At 40.0% G+C, this 23,030-nt stretch overlaps 3 protein-coding genes across 6 annotated transcripts in view; 1 reads left to right on the top strand and 2 right to left on the bottom strand.

The window, feature by feature from the left end:
- Positions 1-2,566, bottom strand: part of kdm5bb (lysine demethylase 5Bb) — a 25,631-nt gene extending 23,065 nt beyond the window's left edge. For both annotated transcript variants that reach the window (XM_085442822.1, XM_085442823.1), the window contains exons 1-4: positions 2,159-2,566; positions 836-913; positions 378-500; positions 1-59 (exon numbers count right to left, since the gene is read on the bottom strand). The exon at positions 1-59 is cut by the window's left edge and continues 112 nt beyond it. In XM_085442822.1, the coding sequence (XP_085298948.1) occupies positions 1-59; positions 378-500; positions 836-913; positions 2,159-2,311 (413 nt within the window). In that variant the 5' untranslated portion in view covers positions 2,312-2,566. The remainder of the gene's footprint in view (positions 60-377; positions 501-835; positions 914-2,158) is intronic.
- Positions 2,567-9,387: 6,821 nt separating this feature from the next.
- Positions 9,388-22,727, bottom strand: tuba5 (tubulin alpha 5). 3 transcript variants are annotated; one of them, XM_085444978.1, is made up of 5 exons: positions 22,510-22,727; positions 20,595-20,820; positions 18,529-18,677; positions 12,023-12,703; positions 9,388-9,830 (listed from the first exon to the last, which is right to left on the bottom strand). In XM_085444978.1, the coding sequence occupies exons 1-5, from the start codon at positions 22,510-22,512 to the stop codon at positions 9,540-9,542; spliced, it is 1,350 nt and encodes a 449-aa protein (XP_085301104.1). In that variant the 5' UTR covers positions 22,513-22,727; the 3' UTR covers positions 9,388-9,539. The 3 variants fall into 3 exon arrangements, with proteins under 3 accessions (XP_085301104.1, XP_085301106.1, XP_085301105.1); XM_085444980.1 differs by lacking the exons at positions 18,529-18,677; positions 20,595-20,820; positions 22,510-22,727 and adding an exon at positions 13,708-13,785; XM_085444979.1 differs by lacking the exons at positions 18,529-18,677; positions 20,595-20,820; positions 22,510-22,727 and adding an exon at positions 12,924-13,170.
- Positions 13,495-14,751, top strand: LOC146684539 (uncharacterized). Its single transcript, XM_085444582.1, has one exon. It carries the CDS (start codon positions 13,495-13,497, stop codon positions 14,749-14,751), a length of 1,257 nt encoding a protein of 418 aa, XP_085300708.1.
- Positions 22,728-23,030: the final 303 nt, after the last annotated feature.

Raw genomic sequence — 23,030 nt, 5'->3', positions numbered from 1 at the left:
ATCTTGGTCCATCGCCTGTCCCGGCAGACGATGTCAAACCCGCCCTCCTCTGCTACCAGCTGAAGTGACACATAGTTTGTTATAAGAGTGGTTTAACTAGATTATTACACATAAATGGACAGTTCTTCCTGCATATAAAAAGGTTTTCATCTTCCACTAAAGGAAATTTCCAGGACTCTGATCTCTTAACAAGTACTTTTTGGTTTAATTTACTCAAATTTGAAATACATTTTTATTTATCAAATTGCCTCAAAAACAAGAGTCTTAACTAATCGTGTTTATGTGAGTAGTCACCCATCCAAAGGGTGTTTTTTCACTCAGCTAAAACCCCTGGGTATTTGATTTAAAAATGATGTGCAGTGCAAGCAAATATCAACCTTATTTAGCTTATATAAATCCAAAATCTTCCTCTCCACATGAGGAATCTTCAGGCTACATCCCTGCAAGTCCCAAAATTTCGCAATCTGGTCCAAGAAGTTGAGTTTGACTCTGGTTTGTGCCTGAGAAAAGAGACAAGCAATGAAAAGTCAGCTAAAGACCAAGAACACCAAGAAGATTACTGAGCAAAACCAGAAAAAATGAATATTAGGTGCTGTTCTGCTGTTTTTGTAAAACATAAATAATTGCACTTTCAGTTTTAAATCCAGTAATCCTTTATTTTGTAACATTATTCCAAAGCAGTAATAACATTACTGGTCTTTGTTTCATTGTAGCCTCAGTGGGTTTACTGGCTACGTGAATGAGTTAAAAATAGAACCAACATTTCAGAGTACTGATCCACAGAAAGATAAACGAGTCAAATGAGGGCTGGTATGATCTGACTAGCAAAACTCACCTCCAGTTCATTGAGCCTTTGGATCCGAGGAACAAAGTGAAGCTTGTCGATATCACAAGCAAATGGAGGCTGCCAACCCTAAACAGCAACAAAAATACAAGTGAAGGTCATTTAATTACGTAGTCTTCTTTGACTTTCATTTTTGCAATAGTATGCCATGTGACTGGGGCTACTGTTTTTTTTTTTTTTTTAAAGATTTTCCCAGTTGTGTTTGGACCCAAATTAGCCAAACTTTTTTTTCTTTTTAAACACTGGTGGCTTATCTAAAGTGAAATTAGCCAGGTAAAGAGGCATACGACTACATATTTGCAGGCTAGGCAAGGCCTGCTGATAGCTGAGAGAACAACAATCAATAAGCTCTTCAATACCACACACAAACTGGGCTATACAATGAAAACACCCATTCAACACCCATGCTGGGCCCCTAAAGTTCTTGTTTCAACTCTGAAGCCAACATCCCCCCCTCACCACTGGCACACAAAATGGCCAGATGGAAGACTCACTCACCAGCACAGCTTACCACAAAGCCAACATGGAGGACAACACCCTACAACACAGGCATATACATGAAGAGTGGCTCACTCTTAACACACTCATATTCTTATAACATGCACGCCAGGGTGTAGGTCGCCGTAATATGGCGGATTTAACAATAACTTTTCAGAAAGAAAACCCAGTTGAGTCTTTGGCCCACAATGGGGTTCAATATCTGACACTTGGAAATGAAGAGTTAATCCTGGACTTGGCCAGGCGGAATAAAAACACCCAAAAAAGTGACGGGGCGCTCACTGGAGGGCGATGACCACTTCAGGATGCTCTTGAGAAAATAATCCCTAATTAATACCAACTTTAGGTATGCGAGGAAACTCGGGGACAAGCTGAGTAAAAGCATTGTCCCTCATATGATCACATCATGATCATCCTCTTCTTCTACGGAGCCTAATGGCTTCCGCATAGCCACCTATGTCAAAGCTGTGTGTTGAATTATGACAGGTTGAGCTGTTAGCCTGCGCTAGCCTAGCCAAGCAAAAGTGACTCAATGACTGAGACCATCGACGCTTTGTTGACACACGGCGAATCACGACTTTAACCCACTCAAAACACCGACAAGTCTACGAGGCTGCTGTCGGTCAAAAGCAGCGCGGCTACGTTGTAAATAGTCACGAATGAGAGGCAGCTAGCAGTGGCAGCACAAAGAATGAAACAACCGTTTATCCGCCATGTTGAGCAGTCCCTTTAAATCCCCAGCTCTCCGTCTTTAACGATGAACTAATTCAGCATCCGAGTCTCCTTAACGCTTTTTTCACCTTTAATGACACTCACCGGGGGCGGCCGCACTTTACAAATGCCCGTTTTTTCAGCGATGGGACGGATCTTATTGATGAAGGCGTACGGGTCTCGAAATTCTTCCCAGCTGGGCTCGAAGACCGGGCACTCCGGAGGAGGCTTGAACTCGTCCGGCCGAGGCAGGCTCATCGTTTCGGACGACCCGGTGGTAGCTCGGACAGGACAGGTCACCGTTCGAAGAATGCTTTTTCAATTTAATTAATTAATTTTTATTTCCTGTCTATTCACCACTAGAGTGGGTGGCAGCCAGTCGACATCAACATGAGAGGAGGCAGCTTACACACACACATACACACACTCAAATACACACATAACCTACACACTCTTCCACTTACACACACACACACACATCCACTCACAGTGAGGAGAATGTTCCAAGGCAGTGAGCAGTGAGCACTTCCGCTCGAAAAACTAGACACCACGCAGCTCTTATCTATGCATGTGTAAATTCTCTGTTTCTGCGGTTAAATCGACGTATTAATCAGTAACTACTGAAGGAATACAGTTTACAGCGTGTCCTGTAATGTGATATCTTAAATTACGCAGGACTTTACAGACAGAAATCATAGTTTTATTTATTTATTTTTTTCATATCCTCATGTTTTGTAACTGTACCCTGGAACAGGATATACTCCACTTTAACGTGGGGCTGATTCGAAATTAGGCCACCTGGAAATTTCGTTTTAATTCAGTTTTCACAACACAACACTCTCTTTTTTTAGCGTAAGACAAGACCCTACAATATCAGAAACACAACCCCAACAATCAAAGTATCCCCTAAGAGCAAGCACTTGGCAACTGTGGGGAGGAAGAACTCTCTTTTTAACAGAAAAAGATCCCCAGAAGACTGTCCTTAGCCAAGGGCAACATCTGCCATGACTGTTTGTGGTATGAGGGTAAAGAGAAGACAAAAAAGAGGATAACAGAGCATGCTGCAATAATTAAAAATAAAAAATAAAAAATCAATAAAGTTCACACCAATCCTACAATTCTTGCCACTCACAAACAACAGATAAGGACTCATGTTAAATTTCACATACATAAAGGTGCATATCAATGCAACAGCATCGGCAAATTCTTTAAGCTGCTGGCCCTGTCAACACTAACAGAAAACAGGGGGAAAAAACTATATATTACTTATAACACCATAAGAAAGGGATCATTGAGGATCACCTGATCTAGACCAAACTATAAGGTTCATCAGAAAGAAATGTTTTAAGATTATTCTTAAAAGTAGAAAGGCTGTCTTTCTCTTGAACCCAAAATTGGAGCTCTGTTGGACTAATCTGGTAATAATATTTCAGAATTTATATTTAATGTGAAGGATTTTAAATTAAATTCAAAATTTTACAAAAAGCCAGTGAAGAGAAGCTATACGGGAGAACTATGTAGATACGAAGTGTATGCCACCTTGTGAAAAAGATAATTAATTAAATAGTAACGACTATATAACTAGATGGGGATTCACAGTGTAGGTATATGAAAATGTTTAATTCATTTCTAGAAAAAGGAAGTAACTAACTTCAGTATTTTGTAAGTGTGATGTGTTTTAGGCTTACTTACTTACTTCACAGATGACGTGTTTGTACTGCGCTAAAAACCAGAGGTACTGTCTTATTAATTATTTAATTACTTGCAGATCAAATTACAATATAATCATCAAATAAAGTGACATACATGCATTCATAGAATGAGTAAAAACTAATGATTTAACTCATTTAAGGAGCTTGGAAAGAAGCCCAGTCACCTTCTTTCCAGTCTTCTTAGACCACCATGACCTCGATGACTGAGAACTACACAGACAATGATTCAACTCCTAACCATCAATAAAAACACGTTCCTTTGTCATTGTGGCATTTCAATATCTTTAATTCCTCTTTTGAATGTTTTCTCACTAATTATGTAAAAAGAAATTTCAGAAACAAATTTCAGAAAAATTTGCATTACCTTTTGCCTTTTAATTAAAACATGTTACACAATTTCAAATGCAAATTCAATCATTTTCATAGCTTATTCAGTATAATGAAAGTTTCTTGTCATGTAAAGCTTTAAGCTTGCCACATTTTGATATCTACACTTTTACCTTATAGCTACGAACACACATTTTACTCGCCTAATTCTACATAGTTTCGTTTTATTTATAAATACAGAACCAGGTTGAGGGAGGGGCAGCCAGTTTAACACAGGACAAAAGAAACTTTGGAGGACTGGACCCCGCCCACATGATGGCGTAATGGCCTACTGCCGGAATGGCCAACACGTGGCCCAGGGACCACAAACTGTTCACCAAAGGCACCAATTTGGCAGTGAAATCTATATTTAGGTAAATAAAGTGTTTTCTATTCCTTGTGCAATATCAGTATTATGCAGGTGAAAACAGATGAAGCAGGCTGTGTAAATCATAAAGGTGTAAAAACACTGTTGTAATCAAGAGTAGGGTTTTGTAAATAAATAACTCAGAAGACGTTTTGTTCCATGATGGGGTAAAATATTTGGCACTAAAACATGAAATAAATACATAATCTATCCCGGTCAGCCAAAAGTTAAGGTTAAAAGTATTTCTCAATACAGCTGAGACATCTCAGGCTGCACGTCATGTGCATTGTACATGGATTGGTCATTAAACAAGACAAATATATGTTTTAATTGGACTCCTTAATTCTGAAAAGCTTGTGTTTTTGCCACTACTGAGTCAAACCTCTCAGTGTTCACAAGAAATAACACCATCTGATTTCTGTGGATTTCTCCAAAGGCAGTTTAAGTATAAGCTTTTAAGGTCAATATTTCACAATTGTTTGCAACTAATATCTGTTTAAAATGGACATTATTATGTCATGGTCTTGTCTGACCCAACTTAATTTAAATGACTTTGGATGCCTCTAGCTGGCAGCCACCATGCATCTGCTCCACAGGCTCAAAATCCTAGCTAACGCCAAAAAGTGAAACGACTCTTTACTTTTTCTACTTCAGCGTCAGCCTGTAACAGCTGGCAGCGAATTGCGGGTAATATCAAACGAATTTCATGCTTCCAATTATAATAAAAACACAATATAATGAAGTTGTGCGTTAAACGCCTTTCTTCTTTACTGAGTGACTTATGTTTATGCTTGCGCGGAGGGATACGTGCAGGTGACACTTTTAACGGCTGCCCGGACTCGTTGTTTAAATAGACACTGAGCGCAGTTTGGTTAGATGTATCTCATAAAACATCTGCTTCTTTCTTTCTTTCTTTTTGTTTTTGCCATGAATAGTAGTTATTATCAGTTAACTTCCACACAAAGTGGAGTAAACAGTTAAATAAATAAAGAAAATGCAATATATATTTTGTTTTACCAAACAATAGTAAAACTTGCCCCAGTTTTTCTGTGGATTTAGGCTGTCTCATAATCCCAAACTGACTCCATGATGTTGGGATCACTGCTCTGTGGGGACCAGTGCCATCTGTGGCTCTTTGTCTTTCAGTTTACTGATTATTCATCCTGGATCTGGCTGTGTGCATTGAAGTAATGGCAGCTTTAATTTTGCCCACCTCACTTACTGTACTGTTTGTCAGATAAGAATCTAAACATCCAAGAGTGCATTTGCACAGCACTGTGTGTACTAATCAGAGGCAGCTGCTGTAATAAACTGGCTAACAGCTGCTACCTTACACTTAACCCTAACACTTCCTAAGAAGATGAAACTGCTATTTTAATAGAGGAAACTGGTGGTTTTCATACTTTAGGCCAGGGGTGTCCAAACCTTTTGTCCAATAGTGCCATATTTATTCATGGGGATATCACCCAGGGGCCAATAATCTTTCTCAATCGTTTTTTTCTTTTTGAGGTGTAAACATGTTTTTTTTAAAACAAACAAACAAACAAACAAAAACAACCAGGCATTTTCATTAACACAAGAATAATGGTGACAAAATAAAACTACTTTTGATTCACATATGGACGGTAAAATAACACAAAGGTCAAGCTGTCTGAAATACATGAAACTTCAGTGAAGCTGCTGAATATCAGTGTCTCATGTTAATTGTAATCAATACGTACTTTTCTGTTGTTGTGTGAGTGTATAAAAGTGTTATACACCGATTGGTTGCATCTCATGGTGCTGACAACATGAGGTAAACAAAGAAATTGCACTTTATTAATTCTGTTTGTGGCGGGCCATAAATAATGCATTTGAGGTAGGCACTGGATTTTGGACATGTCTGCTCTAGGCATTTGAGTTTAACAACAAGTCAAAAAAGGGAGCTTGCAGGATATCGATTTCTGTGGATGTGATATAAGGCCAGTTTTAAGAAGAAATAAGATGAAACAAAGAGAAATAGTGATATTTTTACTGAGCACATCTGAAGGGAGATTAAAAAACAGTTTGCACATGGAAACAAAACAAGCAACAACACTGAGACCAGTGTACACAGGCTATAGTTGCCTGTTAACCCTATTTATGTGAAAATAGAGTATATTTGATTAACATAAAAACAAACACTTATTAACATGAACCAGGCCACCCGTAACCCACTTAGGGGGGTTAGATGTTAGATTAATGCTAAATTGAAACTGCATGTATGAAATTCACTTAAAATAACTTAAAACGTGCTCGTGAGGAATGGCTGAGCAGTAAATACAAAAGATGTAGTGGCATCTTTTTATTTCCCTTTTTCCTGATTAGTGCAGCGTGGTTATGTAAACCCAGCGTGGGGCAGGGATAGCTCAGGGGCAGGGATAGCTCAGTAGGTAAAGTGGTTGCCCCATGATCGGAAGGTCGGCGGTTCGAATCCACTTAATGGCTACCCTGAGGTACCCCTGAGCAAGGTACCGTCCCTACACACTGCTCCCCGGGCGCCTGCTTAGTGGGCTGCCCACTGCTTCACAGAGTGAATGGGTCAAATGCAGAGAAAAACAAGTAATTTCCCCATGGGGATCAATAAAGTATCCATTATTATTATTAAAGAAAACATAAAGCTAATAAAAATCAAAATTTATTTCAGTTGATTCCTTAGAAGTACAGCTGCTGTGGCCTACTTACCAACATCACCTGATACAGTGAATCTGGAGGGGAGCTGCAGGTCCAGCCTGCGCTCACGGTAACCCGTTCCAAACCAGAGAATGCCATTTAATTACTAAATTGGCTTACAGCAGTGTTTACATGATTGTTCAGAGATAATTATAATAAGCAAAGAGTGGAGAAACATATCTGAAGAGAAACCTCACAGAATATCTTTCCGTCCTCCGTAACAAACCTGACACATTTTCACAGGAACCAGACCAATAAAGACTCCAGATGAGGTCCAAAAGGACCCAGGACCTGTCAAAGCAGAGACTGGTTTGGGTCCAAAGCAAAGGAAATTCATTTTTAATTTGTAACAAAGCTAGGTTACAGTTACTGGGTGTGAAATGTGGAATTGCATTCATTGCATTCTTTTAAATGTCCACCAGGAGGTGATATCTTTGGCTGCAAAAAGCTTTCCAGTCCTATGGAAGTCTATGGGAAAATTGGGACAGGATCAGAAAGGAATACATCAGAGGGAAAGCTCGGGCCGAGCAGTTTGGAGACAAAGTTTGGGAAGCAAGGCTTGGACATGTGCAGAGGAGGGATAGTGGATTTATGAATATGAAGCTACCAGGCAGGAAAACCGTGGAGAAGATTCACAGATGTAGTGAAGGAGAACAAGAAGAGGTGTGACGGAGGATGATACTGTTGCAGATCAGTTTAGCAGCTGAAAGAAGAAGCTTCCCTGATACATCTGACTTTACTGTCTTGTCTTTGTTTTACTTCCTGTTCTGAAATCTTGTTTCTGCCCATAGAAACTTTAACTAAGAAATCAGATTATCCATTCTAGTGTTTAACACTGAAAATTGTCCAAGATTCGAGCACTTTCACAATTGAAAGCTGTTCCACCTCCCGCCTTTGTCATGACACTGTGAGAGTGTTTTAACAGAAATGTAGACAAGAATTTAGTCGTCAACACCTGTGGAGCAACTCATGGCATCACTGCATGGGCCACCTATGTATTTATTTTCAATGGGAATTATTATACAGTTTCTCCTGTTCTGTTATCCTGTTACAATGGTGAATGCCTGTATTAACACGGCTGAAGTTTGGAATAATGATGTCATTGTATAAATAACTGTATTCAAGCTTCACACTGCTGTAAACACTATTTTGTAAAAAAAAAAGTTTCTGTTTTTGGCTCTCCATGATATCCCTGAGAGGCAATAGTTCTAATATGGTCATGTAAGCACACATCTTCCCTTCAAAGCTGCTATTTAACAAGGATCCGCACATCAATTAAATTCAATTTTACTTATATAGCACCAAATTACAACAGATGCCCCAGAGCACTTAATGATGTAATGAAAACACAAGAAAGTAGTTGCTTTTAAGGGATACAGCAGGGAGCCAAAAAGTTTTAAATAAGGATTATTTTGGTCTGTGAACAATACAAAGCTATTCTAGCAGATAAAAATAAAAATATGTTGATAGAATTGAGCATAACACTCGGTGAAAACTCAAGCAAGACATACTGGAGATGAGGGTGACATGTCCTAGTGATCTTCAGTCATATTTTTGTATGCTGTATAGTTTCTGGAACACCACAACACCTTGTTGACCATTTTGCTGCATGTTGCTCTGCACGGTGTTTGACTGGCTGCTATTCGCAGTCAAACGACACATCTCAGGAGGACAAGCAGCCAAACGAGAGGAAGCTGTTATTTTTAGTGGGTGGTGAAGCGGTTAGCAAAGGTGCTTCAAAGCAAGAAGGTTCTGGGTTCAAACCTGGGGGACGGCTGAGTTTGGTTGCGTATGCATGTTCTATCTGTGCCTGCGTGGGTTTCCTCTCGGTACTCCTGCTTCCTCCAACAGTCTAAAGACTTGCACATCAGGTGAATTGGTGATTTTAAATTTGAGTGTGGTTGTCCTGTGTGTAATACAATTCCCACCTAAAGGCAGCTAGGATAAGTCCCAGCGTACATAGAAGAAAATGAGTGAAATAGTAACCTGCTATTTGATTAATAGGCTCTTCTTATTAGTCATAGGTAACGTTTGACACCAGTGGCTTGCGTGAAGTGTAGATGCAGACAGGAAATATGAGCAGGAGGGGGGTGGAAAGGCTTGCATCAAAGACCCCTTGGCCTGATTTGTAAGGGGGTCACATGTGGTTATCTGGCACCATCTTAGACCACCGAGTCTCTGACAAGTTTCACACAGAATATGCAAAGACAAAATTTATTCAGAGCACAATTCAAATACAACTTAGCTCACATAAAAATGGCATTACAAGAAAGGCACTGAGAAATGCATCGCTTTGGTTATTTAGGATTAAATAACAGCTTTGCTGTCACAGATTTAGGCCTTACAAATTTCAGTATTCTTCGTCGTTTTCAGAGTCGGGGTTCATTCGGCCCAACTCCTCGTAATCTTTCTCCAAACAAGCCAGGTCCTCTCTGGCCTCTGCAAACTCTCCCTCCTCCATGCCCTCACCCACGTACCAGTGGACGAATGCACGCTTGGCGTACATCAGGTCAAATTTGTGGTCAAGACGAGACCAGGCTTCTGCAATAGCAGTGGTGTTGCTCAGCATGCATACAGCCCTCTGGACCTTGGCCAGGTCTCCACCAGGAACTGCAGTTGGAGGCTGGTAATTAATGCCGACCTGTAAAGACAAAGTTAAAAGTCAGAAACATGACGTATTTTAAACACAACCCAGCAACTACTAAATATGTTTTCCCTGACCGACTGGCAAATGGCTGCAGGAAGTTTCAGTTATGATTGATTTCAGCAGTCAGCCATTTTTGGCATGAAAGATACCGACTTGTCTGCAAACAGTCACCAACTAATCATCAAACGGTAGTGAAAACTGAAAAAGTGAGATGCAAACCAGAAATGGAGAATGTTCACCTGTAATGTAAAAAGACGTGTTTTACTTGCTACACATGTTCTCTAGTGATGCCTGATTTCATGGGGTCAGTGACTGATTTCTTGGCCTGTGTGACTACTGATTACATCTGACATCATTAGCCATTTCTAGGTTTAAATGCTCCTTCGCAGACACTGAGGAACCACTTAGGGTTAAAACAGTCAAAATTCTCTACCCTGTTCTTTCGGGTGTTAAAGATTAACATCCAGGCAGCCATGGAAAGTGGATTTATGAGGCTTAGTCGAATAGTTTACACATTTGCCTAACAGTTAAATTCTGGGAGGAGACACAAATCCTGTTAGTTGAAGGGAACCAAACATAAAAATCTGCCAGATTATGGCACTTGCTATGGTGAATAAGGCAGTAGTGGGAAGTAGCTCTGAGGAGTTTGCAGAGGTGGTAGGTACCATAGTACAAATACTTCTTTACTGTGCTTAAGTACAACTTTCAGTTTTCTGTTTTTTACTTGAGTATTTATTTTTCACACAACTTTGTACTTTTTCTCCGTACATTTTAAGACCAATAACTGTACTTTCCACTCTTTACATTTTCAAAACGGGCTTCTCATTTTTGGTTTAAGACATTTGAGGGGAGTTATTATTTCACATCTAGCCTTTAAACATCAGACCTGTTTGAGCAGTAACAGTAAAAATGAAAGGCAATCCTAATGGTCTATCAATCACTGGGGGTTATTGCATACAAAAAGATGAAAGGTACATAACTTATAGCGCCATAGCCATTTTAAGCAGCTGTACCTAACTTCATTTATAGGTAAGAACTGTTCAGTGGTATTTGATAAACTGGAAAGCTAAAGCTTACATGCAAGTCCTCATTGGATAACTTCACATCATGTACATAGTGGATCTACACACGATGTGAAGTTATGTGTTTTTTTCATGTGGAACGCCCTGCAAAACAAACTAAGGTAGACTAACTATGTTAAAGGTTGCATTAAAACACTCAGCAATTTAATGCAGAATAAACAGGTTTGCTTGCCTCACTGTAATGAACTCACAGTAAACCAGTGTGTTGGACTGGTGTATAATGACTGTGGTGTTCATGAACTTTGCTAATGGAGCATCTTTCATGAACAGAGTTAGGAAACATTAAGTATAGTAGAGATGAATTTGGATTTAACCTGATGATGCTTAGATTCATTCACTGAATTGCACATTAATATCAACTGTTTACCATCTAGTACAAATACAGCATAAAAAGTATACTGTCTGTATACTAGACAGCATACTGTTTATCCTGTCTAGTATACAGACAATATAAACAGTATACTGTCAAGGCAGTATGTCATGATAGCCTGTGAAACATCCGCTTACATCTTGTTGAATTCAGCTGTGTAAATCCACAAAGAGCAGTAAACCTCAGAGTAGCAGAGCAGGTCAGCTGATCACAGCTTGTACATATAGACAACCTATTGGAGCTCACAATAGAAATCATTATGAGTTGTGTTTCTTTTCGTCATGCTAATCCACAGGATGGAATGGAAGGAAGAAGACACTGAAAACCTCAGTCAAGAGCACCTCTGAGGTGATCCATCCACAATGCTACGTTAGTTGTTAACATGTTGCTGTGCAGTTTGGATTACTCTGTATGAAAAAGCTCTAAAACTAAGGTTAATGTCCACATGGCCATCTTAGCTTTTTCTGATGACTTTATGTGTTCAATTACTGATTTCTGGTCACATTAAATAAAATATGATGTCCATTTTGTAAATTATGGACATCATTGAGGTCAGAATTGAGGACTCTTCAGGGTATGTTCACTGGCCGGTCAATTTCTAATTAAGATCAACCCCTTGCTCGCCATTTCCTGTTTTCAAACACCAAGATGTTAATGTGACATTGTTCAGCTTGAGGTTTCAAAACAGAACTTCATACCATCCATCTTTTGTAATGTCTCTGATGGCTACTAACCTTGAAGCCAGTGGGGCACCAATCAACAAACTGAATGGAGCGCCGGGTCTTGATATTTGCAATGGCAGCGTTCACATCCTTTGGGATGACATCGCCTCGGTACAGCATGCAGCACGCCATGTACTTGCCGTTACGAGGATCACACTTGACCATCTGGTTGGTCGGTTCAAAGCAAGCACTGGTAATTTCAGACACGGTCAGCTGCTCGTGGTACGCCTTCTCAGCAGAGATGATTGGTGAGTAAGTAACCAGAGGGAAGTGAATACGAGGAAATGGGACCAGGTTGGTCTGGAACTCCATCAGATCCACATTGAGGGCGCCATCAAAACGAAGGGAGGCTGTGATTGAGGAGACAATCTGACCAATCAGTCTGTTGAGGTTGATGTAACCAGGACTCTCAATGTCTATATTACGATGACAGATGTCGTAGATGGCCTCATTATCAACCATGAAGGCACAGTCGGAGTGCTCCAGGGTGGTGTGGGTGGTCAGGATGGCATTGTAGGGCTCCACCACTGCCGTGGACACTTTAGGAGCTGGGTAGATGGCAAACTCCAACTTGGATTTCTTGCCGTAATCGAGCGAAAGACGCTCCATTAGCAAAGAGGTGAAGCCAGAGCCGGTACCACCTCCAAAGCTGTGAAAGACGAGGAAACCCTGCAGGCCGGTGCACTGGTCGGTCTGACGAGACACAAGAGTTTTCAGTATTAAAGCAGCTAAAGCCAAATTTCATACAGTTTATCAAACAGGTAAGTAACCTTATTGATAGGGTGTTTCTTTCTGAAATTGTAGAGCCTTTTACTTTACATAATAAAGTATCTTGAGGTGACTGTATAAATAAAACTAAATTGAATTTTCATCATTTCTTTTTCACAACTGGTTCCATTTTTCCATTTCTTACAGGTTTCAGTTGTACCAAACCACGTGTGTATCAGTCTTGAGGACACCACAAGCCACTTTGCAGCATCTGCAGTTTTGATTATAGCAGCACAAGCAGAAGAAACAGCAGCCACGGCCTCCTGATGGAAATCACTATCAACCACCAAAACCAACTGCTTCCTACACGCACATGCCAGTTTCTGTTGAAGTTAAAATAAATTTTTAGCTTCTAGCTATCATTTGGAAACAGTTGCTATTGTGGGAGTTTATCTCCCTTAACAGACCAATCAGCATGCATTAGCTGATTTTATACGGGGCCAAACAGCTTCACTATAAGAAAAACTTGTGGTAACTAAACAACTTTAAAAAACTTTAAAGAAAAACAACTTTTTTAAAAAAAATTTAATGTGTTTATTGCCTAGAAGAAGGTATAAATGGTTCTTTAGTCATTTGCTCCTCTTCTTTCAGGGCTATTTCATGAGTGCCTGTAGACAGTTTCTGTACAATGGGATTAAAAGGCGGAGGAGAAAGTTCCCCCAAATCTCCTCTAGTTGTAGTTCATGTGGGAAAAGTTCTAGGGGTATTGATCCAAGATGGCGCCGGTGCGTGTGGCTTGCCGTCTATCACTGCCAGTGTTATGTTTGTTTGTTTTGATTTTATTGACTATTGTAATAAATGCCAACTCTCTCTTGGTGTATGATCGCCTAACCCTACTGGATCTCCGACCTTCTGTCAAAGGCTGGGCAAAGTGGAACCAAGCTGAACATAAAACTTTGCCCCCGCTAATATCGGAGATCCCGGCTCACCTGTGCCGTGTTCCAGATCCACCACTCCGGCAAAAGTGCCGTCGCCGGGGTCGAAGGGCTGGCTTCCTGGTGAAGCTGAAAGCTTCTTTAAGGTATTCTCTTAAGCCCTTGTCCAGAAAACAAGGAGTGGTGCCAAACTTCTGTTTCTCTCGGCGATCGTTGGAACCTGTCTGTGCCTGGCTGGTACCTGTCATCGGCCTAGATGGGATGTCCCGAAAACCCTGCTCTCCTCGCCCCCGCCGACGTGGTGTGAATCTGCGGAACCTGCGGCCTCTGTGTCGGGCTTCTAGGACGGCTAGCGACGGGGATCCGCTGCTTACCGCCAGGATTGGCCTGGTAAATGCTAGGTCCCTAGCGAACAAAACGTTTATCCTGAAGGATTTTTTCACATCCCGAGGACTGGATTTTCTTTGTGTGTGCGAGACGTGGCTGAGCGCCGGTGAGTGCAGCATCTTCTCGGATCTTCTACCCGGCGATTGCTGCTATTTTAATTCCCCACGTATGTTGGGCCGAGGAGGAGGAATAGCTACGATCTTTAAAAGTCATTTTAAATGTAAGCAGCTATCAACCCCGTCATTCACCAGCTTTGAACTGTCTGTGTTTGAGCTGGGCTGCTCTCACACAGTGTTGTGTGCGGTGGTTTACCGGCCTCCAAAATACAATAAGGACTTTGTGAGTGACTTTGCTGACTTCTTGGCTGAATTCATGCCAAAATATGATCGTGTTCTTATTGCTGGGGATTTTAATATTCACGTGTGTTGTCCTGACATGCCCATGGCGAAGGGCTTTTTAAACCTTATTGATTCGTTTAATCTGGTGCAATGTGTGACAGGTCCCACACATGAACGTGGACACACGCTTGATCTTGTTTTATCTCATGGTTTTTCTGTTTTTAACATAGAGATTTGTGATGCTGTGTTTTCTGACCACAGTCCTGTGATGTTTGAAGTTCCTCTTGCCTGTGCCTCAGTTAAAACTCGCGCTGCTGCTCAGCGCTGTCGTGTTTTTAACTCCTCCACTGCTGAACACTTTAACAGTCTTTGACCAGATCTGTAAGATCCCGGATTTTTTATGCAGCCAGACTGAGGAACTGAGCTCATGGTTTTATTCTACCTGTCGGACTGCTTTGGACACTGTGGCTCCATTAAAATCCAGACTGCCTAAAACTAAATCTGAGCCCTGGCTGAACGACTTGACCCGAGCTGTCAGACGCGACTGCCGTCGAGCTGAGCGCAAGTGGAAAAAGGACAAACTACAAGTGTCATTCCAGATGCTGAAGGACTGTTGGCGTCGATATCAAAGAACTGTAAAAGATGCCAAAAGAAAACACTTATCTGACATTATTTTGTCAAACTGCCACAACCCACGTGTTTTATTTAATACTATTAACTCTGTTCTTAATGCACCATATACTGACTGTATTGAGCCCTCATCAGAAGCCTGTGAAAATTTTTTTACACTTTTTTATCGAGAAGGTCTCCTCCACAAGGGCTCAAATCTCTCCTCATGCTCACGACCTCTCAGTCTCTGTTTCCTGCTCTGCTGTCTTTGACAGGTTTGAGCCTGTGACTCTATCCTTTTTAAAGGAGACTGTTGGTCATCTTAAGCCTGCAGGGTCTCCAAATGATGCTGTCCCTCCTCGACTTTTAAAAGAGGTGTTACCTACAGTTGGTCCTTTGGTGCTTGAGCTGGTAAACCATAGTCTGATGTCAGGTGTTGTCCCTAAAGATTTTAAACATGCAGTAGTCAAACCCCTGATTAAAAAACCTGCTCTTGATCCTATGGTTCTTGCAAATTACAGGCCTATCTCCAAACTACCTTTTCTTTCCAAAATTCTTGAAAAGGTAGTTTACAGCCAAATAATGGCCTTCCTGGAAAAGCAAAATGTTTTAGAGGTTTTCCAATCTGGTTTTAAACCCTTTCATAGCACTGAATCAGCCCTTTTAAAAGTTTTTAATGACATATTTGTAGCGACTGATGCTGGGGACTGTGTTGTTCTTGTGCTTTTAGATTTGACAGCTGCGTTTGATACCGTGGATCATGCCATTTTATTCTCTCGTTTGGAGCACTGGGTGGGCATTAGGGGCACAGCACTGGAGTGGTTCAGGTCCTACTTGACGGGGCGAACTTTTTGTGTCAGCCTTGGTGACTATGCGTCGTCCTCCGCTCCCCTCTTGTGTGGTGTCCCACAGGGCTCAGTTCTAGGCCCCCTCCTCTTCTCTTTATATCTGCTTCCTCTTGGTTCTGTACTGAGAAAGCACGGCATTGCTTTCCACTTTTATGCTGATGACTGTCAGATCTATGTCCCTCTAAAGAAAAAAGGCAGATACCTTACACAGCCATTACTTCAGTGTCTCGATGACATTAAGGCTTGGATGTCTGTTAACTTTTTAAAATTCAATGATTAAAAAGACAGAGGTGATGGTTTTTGGCAGCCCCACTGAGACCCCCAATGTGTATGTAGATTCCCTGGCACAGTATGTTAAGCCAACTGTCACAAACCTGGGGGTCAAAGTGGACTGTGATCTAAAGTTTGATAATCAAATTAAGGCCGTGGTAAAATCTAGCTTCTTTCACCTCAGGCAGCTGGCAAAAATAAAGCCAATTCTTTCACGGCAGCACTTTGAGACAGTGATCCACGCCTTTGTTAGCACTCGGCTGGATTACTGTAATGCACTTTATATAGGGGTCAGTGCATTATATATTAGTCATCTACAGAGGGTGCAAAATGCCGCAGCTCGTCTTTTAACTGGCACTCAAAGTTTGAGCACATTTCCCCTGTTTTAGCTTCACTTCACTGGCTGCCCATTTCTTTTAAGATTCATTTTAAAATTCTTTTATTTACTTTTAAAGCTCTCCATGGCCTAGCTCCATCTTATCTCTCTGAGCTGCTACAGCCTTATACACCCACCCGCTCTCTCAGGTCAGCTGATCCTGAAGATACCCAGGACTGGGCGTAAACTTAGAGGAGATCGTGCTTTTGCTGTAGCAGCTCCCAAACGGTGGAACGAGCTTCCTTTAGAGATTAGACAGGCCACTTCTTTATCTGTTTTTAAGTCACTCTTGAAAACCCACCTCTTTACCTTGGCCTTTGACACCACGTGAGATGTTGGTTTTTTATTTTTATTTTAGTTGTTTTTAGGTGATTCGATGCTGTTTTATCTTGTTTTTGCTTTAACATAGGGCTGTTTTAATTTTATGTCTTATGTGTTTTATTTATTTAATTTGCTGTTTTTTGTTATTCTATTGTTTTAACTTATTTTCTGTACAGCACTTTGTTCCTGTGCTGGGTATTTTAAAGTGCTTTATAAATAAAATTGGATTGGATTGGATTGGAAAAGTAGCTCAGATACTGTTAATGAGCACTGAAGCAAGCCACCAGTCTGGTTATCTTGCAATATTTTCTTTTATTGCATTTCACTTTGATGCCTGAGTTTTTAAATTTCTTGGAATCTGCCAGTGTTAAGTCTTGATGCATGCTCAATCATCCAGGTAAGTAAATCTCCAAAAGTTGACTCTGTTCATCTGGACGTAGCGTTTTGTGGGAGAAACGTTTCATCACTCATCCAAGTGACTTCTTCAGTCTCAGCTGACTGCAGATTTCCCCAATCTTATAAACAGTACATTTGCATAATGACTGAAACCAGCCCATTGAAGGAACAAAGGGCTGGGAGGTCAGTTCCTTAATCTTAACTATGCAAATTCTCATGACCACTGATCAAAGCCCACTGATCAATGGCCTCTCCAGGATGTTCTGGACAGGGAGTCAAGGAGGCCATTTATGTGAAAAGGGAAAGACCATCTCTGAATCGAGGAGGGGGCCTAAGGGTACATCTTTCGCCATCTTACAATGCTGTGATTGCAGCCATTCACCAAATCTCTGTGAATGGTACTGATGGCCATTGATCAGTGGGCTTTGATCAGTGAGCTTTGGTCAGTTGTCTGTCGTTGGCTGCTTTCAGGTAGAAAGTGTACCAACCTGAAAATGATTAATAATAAACAAGTCTAAAATAAAATATTAACTGACTTTTTTTCATATTATGCTCATTTGCCTTATTCCTGTAACTTAATTTAGCATCACTCACATATCCGTCTGTTCAATATGTATCAAAACCCACCAACCTGTTAGCTTGCTATAGCCTAAAGGCTGAAAGTTTTATTACTGTAGTAAAACCAGTTCTTCTAAATTCTGCTAATTATTATTTTATACCGGTGCAAACAGGTTTTATGGGGTTGTGCCAAAGTTGGTGCAGCAGTTTCTTAAACACAAGCTACAACAAGCTATGCTGTGAGGTTAAGATGAGCAGGGAGGCGGGCCTGGGGTAACTGACGCCAGTAGCATTGGTATACTAGAGTTACCATCTCCTCATCTGATTCAAACCTAGAAAGGAAGCAGGATATTCCTTTAAGTGTCACGTCAATTATGATGCTTCTCCTTATTCCATGTCATGTATTTGCTCTAACAATAGGAATACAGCTGCTGTTTGACAGGAGTCACCTTAAAGCGAGAAGAGCTTAAATGGTTTGTTTCTGAAAAGGCAACAGCACAAGATGAACAAGGGTTATTTTAAACTGTGAGTCTAGTAACACAGATAAACTATATAAAAAACCAACAACCAAAAAATCCAAAACGTTTTAAACTACAGTCACTAAACCTCAAAAAAAAAAAAAAAAATGAATAACTAGAGAGAAAAAAAGAAAACTTAAATAAAAGGTCCAAATAATAAAAAGGGTTTAATAATAAAACTATTATAAGAGCACCATTACCCCTACTGATAAAGAAAATAGCAGAGCTTCTCTTTCATCTCTTTCATTACTAACCATTTTACGGATGCGCTCCATGACTCCATCAATGATTTCTTTCCCGACAGTGTAATGACCTCGAGCGTAGTTGTTGGCTGCATCTTCTTTTCCAGAGATCAGCTGCTCAGGGTGGAAGAGCTCCCTGTACTTTCCGACCCTCACTTCATCTGAAAGGAAAGATCTCATTCAGACCCGACTCATCTCCCCTTTAGGTCATGATCCTGGTTCTTAGCCCCTGAATTTTGAAGGGGTTCTTTTCTTTTACTTTGAATTGTTATTTAGCACTGTGTTTGGTCCATAGATTTATTATTAGATTTGAGTTTCACATTTTTGCTCAAGTGTGTTGATTAGCATTCTTTGGGTGTAGTCCCTTGTTTCCTAGCGTGCTGGTGTCTTATCTCAGTGTTCACCTGGTTTACTCTCCCCACTTCATTATCCTTGATTAAGTTCACCTGTTCCTTGTTACCGAGCTGTTTCTTCTCCCCTCATTAGCCCTCAGTGTATAAAAGCATGTGTATAAATAACCCCGCCTTTTGGTTCAAACTACACAATCCTGCATTCCTCAAAGTTTTCTTTTCATTGTTTTGTTTGTATTTTGTTTTTTCTTATTTTGGTTGTGAACTGCTTTTTAGGGGTTTTTATCTTAATAAACAACTCACTCTTTTTTTTGTCTGGCGTTTGCTTGCACACTCCTCACCTTTTAACACATCAATATGGTAATCCCATCATTTTACTATATTTTACCAGTCAAGATCTAATCTAATGCAGTGAGGATGCAGGTGATAAAATGTAGACTTTACTCAAACGTGATACAGCATGGAGCCATGAAGTTGACAAAATGTAGCAAGAGATAACCTGACAGGTCAAAAATATCAAATTATATTTTAACTTCACATATGAAGGTGCTTGCTTAAACTTTTAATCACATAAATAAATAAATAAATCTATAATATTTTACCAATCTGAAATAGGGAATACAGGACATTTCAGTTATTTATTATATTATAAAGTTGTCAAGTATGTTTCTGATTTGTGTAATCCACAAACTATATGTAAAAAATGGATATGGCTACTATAGTGTTTTTTTTTTTTTTTTTTAAATGCTTCAACATTGGGATTTAGTCCATTATACTGGGTTTGTGGAGTCTGGGGTTCATTGCTGTAGGGAGCCAAGGCTGGTTAGCAAGTTGAAATTATAAACTTTGCGTTCAGCACACAAACAAAAAGATCTGGAATTAGCATTGAGTAGACAAAATACTAGAATTTCATCAATCAAAACTGAAGCACAAACTTCTTCGACAGAGCATGTCACATTATTTTCCAGATAATTCTATCAAACTGCTCCAGCAATCACCAACAACACAAATACAACAAAGAGGTCCTGTTCAGTGGCTCAACAGATGAGTTGAGGCCTAGCAGGCAGGCATATCCACCACTGTACTGACTGCAGGAAGGGAGAAACTATCCCTACAGGCAAAATCTGTTCTTTATTCCTTTTCTTTTTTGGTTGTAAAATGCGCTTTTAAATGATATAAAGTTCTCTGTGGATTGACTCACCTCAAGTGGCCATTAGAGGAGCTGCAGCTTTTGACACTTGTGTTCATTTTTCAGCCCCAGAGGCTGCTGCTTGGGCTGGCTGTAGTGAAGGTCTGCTCCTTAACTATGTTACTTTTCATTATTTATCGACAGGTCATGTGGTTTTTTTGCAGAACCTTAGAGAAACTAAATTTGTGAAAGAAATATTTGATTTTAAGACCGTTCAGTGAAGGCTTAGTAAGCAGTTATATCAAATGAAACAATAAAAGTCTGGAAAAAGGTTGAGACATAATGGAAGAAAATGTTCTTTCCCTGCTCAAATCCACTGAATATTACCTTCCACATCCAGCTGTTTACATAATATCCATTCAATAAAAGGTGAAGGACTCACGACTGCACTTGTTGCCTGGATACCAGTCTTAACTGCCCATGGCTCATGTGGATTGAAATGCGTAACACTTGATACTTATGACCACAGATAATTGGACCCCAAATGATAATTAAAAAAATAAGGAGGGTAAAAAAAGCACATAATCAAAGCTGCTCACCAACCACAGTGGGCTCCAGGTCCACGTATATCGCTCGTGGAACGTGACGCCCAGAGCTCCCAGTGTTGAAGAAAGTGTTGAAAGGATCTTCTCGAGAGTTTGCTTCAGCTGGAGAGTCCAGGAAGACGCCATCAGGCCCAACACCATGCTCCAGGCAGAAGAGCTCCCAGCAGGCATTTCCCATCTGGACACCTGCTTGGCCCACATGGATAGAGATGCACTCCCTCTGCACAGAAGATCAAGTTGGAAGCTTATCATAGACACAAAGTATAAATCAGCACAGTCACCAACTGGAAACATCATTCAGATTCACAAAAAAGGATCTTTAGAAGACAAGTTAACTATAAAACTGTACTTTTTTTGCCATGCTGGATGCATATTTGAAGTCAGACTCATTTCAGATAAAGGTGCTCAGCACAGTAGCAGACAATGAAAGTTTTCTTTTTTCTTTTTTTTTCTTTTTTTTACCAGAGAAACTTAATTAGGGTGTTTTTCTGCATAGAGGAATTTCTGGCAACACCCAAAGAGATTTTGTTCAGAGCCAAAGGAAAATTACTGGAAACTTTTTTAAAAACATTTTTGCTTAAATTTTACTCGAGTGGAATAAAAGGTTTATAAAATAATAAATGTATTGATGACAAAGCCCAAAATACCAAGAAAATGCATTCAAATCTCTCACATAGGTAAAAACAGACTTGTTTCCTTTACTGTTGTGAAACCACAGATTTAAACTGGGAGCCAAACAGAAAAGGTCCTCAGTATTTAAATTTAATTATCACTGAATTAAAAAAGAAAAGAAAAGAAAAAAGTTTTACTTTGGAGAAAAATGCTTTAATCACATTTGATGTGATTTTTGTTTGTTTATTTTTCTTTATTTTGGAGGATTTATAAAAATGCAGGCAGAATGTTCAAGTGTCCATAAATCAAAATATGACAATGATTATTTGATGAGTTGCTTAAACTTGATTCTTCAAAATATAAAGAAATGCTAAAAGAAGTCGAGTTACTCTAATTCAGACACATAAACTGAAGATGTAAAATCCTAACTTAAGCTAAAAAGAAACACCTGTAAGAAAAGAAAAACATTAATGAAGAGATACTATGTAAGTATATAAAAATAAATGAAATTGCTCAATTTTAAATTATGCTGAAAGTAAAATATGTAAAATAATCCACTTATTTAAAAATCAAATAATATTTAAAGTAATTAGATTTCATAATTTGGCTTAGGATTTTACTTTCGCACTGCAGTTAAGAGCTCAGAGCACAAACATCTCCTAATACACTCTCTTTTGTGCTGTGTCTGTGCCCTTTGTCTGTCTATTGTTAGGTGTAAACAATACTGAAAAACAGGCCACACTCATTTCAACACTTCACTGGTGCATCTTCCAAAATCTTCCAGTCGTGTTTCAGCATGTTGAAAATTTCAGCTCGTTTTACCCAGAGGCAGAACATCCCCTTAGATGGTTTTTCACTGTTGAGTGACAGTTTTTAAGTTATAGGGAGACAATAGAGAACATGAATGCTAAAACATGCGCAGCAAATCTTAAATATGAACCAATAAATAGGCTACAAACTGCAGATTAAACCACCTAATAGGAAGAACAAAAGAAAACTGGAAGATCATGAGCAAAATTATGACACATCCAGGTCCAAGCACTCAATGTAGGTTTGAATTAAAAAGGGAAAAAAGGTCCCTTTTTTCGAGAAACATTAAAAATATACCAAAGTGTATTTACTTGCACTTTCTTCAGGGTATAGGCCCTTAAAATATGATTAAAGAATAATGTGAGCAACAGAACTAATTTATTCAGTGCAGACTGTGTGTGCAGAGCGGAGGTCATTGAGGAAAAAGTGATTTTTATGTATTAAAAACCAAACATTAAAGTTTCTAGATTTCCAGAGATTCCCTTACCATGTTGCTTCAGACGATTTTAAAAGCAACTTCTGTTGTGGAGTATCTGAAGTTTAGCGTCTGTCAGTGAGGCTCTGGACAGACACAGACTGCGTAATTCCTCTGCCGCGTCCCGGGACGAGTAACGTGTCTCCACCAGCACAGCTCGGTTCTGTCCCGCGTGCTGCTCGCCGCTCTTTATACATGTAGACGCCTCTCAGTTGGGTCTGTCTGAAGGTGCTGATTCAGGGCTTTGGGAGGAGGGAGAAGACTGATGTACGGAGGGAGGGATGAAAGCTTTCCTCCCCCATTAAGCCAGTTCTGCCTCAAAATGTTGTTTTAGACACTTTTCTGGCTTGTTGTTACTTGTATGCATTAGAAGAAACGGCATTAGGACAGAAAATCAGACACACTTGTCATCTTTGACAAGTTTGTTCACATTTTCCCTCTTGGTAGAGCAAAACCTGACTACAAACAACTCTCCGTTTTATAAAGTTATATAATTTTCTTTTGTTTTCAGCTCTTTGGCTCCTTTGTTTAGC

Source organism: Copadichromis virginalis, linkage group LG20, assembly GCF_057382275.1.
Source record: "Copadichromis virginalis isolate Kocher_CV1m ecotype Utaka linkage group LG20, C_Virginalis_male_GT1.1, whole genome shotgun sequence".
Taxonomy (NCBI): Eukaryota; Metazoa; Chordata; class Actinopteri; order Cichliformes; family Cichlidae; genus Copadichromis; species Copadichromis virginalis.
The sequence above is the reverse complement of the archived record's forward strand: the minus strand, read 5'-3'. Positions and strand labels throughout refer to the sequence as shown.

What these genes read in the sequence shown, in the direction of transcription:
- tuba5 (XM_085444978.1), bottom strand. An exon ending in CCTGGAGCCCACTGTGGTTG is followed by an intron (nt 18,678 to 20,594) that starts GTGAGCAGCTTT and finishes CTTTCCTTTCAG; the next exon opens with ATGAAGTGAGGGTCGGAAAG. An exon ending in GGTGCCCCACTGGCTTCAAG is followed by an intron (nt 9,831 to 12,022) that starts GTTAGTAGCCAT and finishes TTGTCTTTACAG; the next exon opens with GTCGGCATTAATTACCAGCC.
- LOC146684539 (XM_085444582.1), top strand. Translation starts at nt 13,495, where the DNA reads ATGGCGCCGGTGCGTGTGGCTTGCCGTCTATCACTGCCAGTGTTATGT.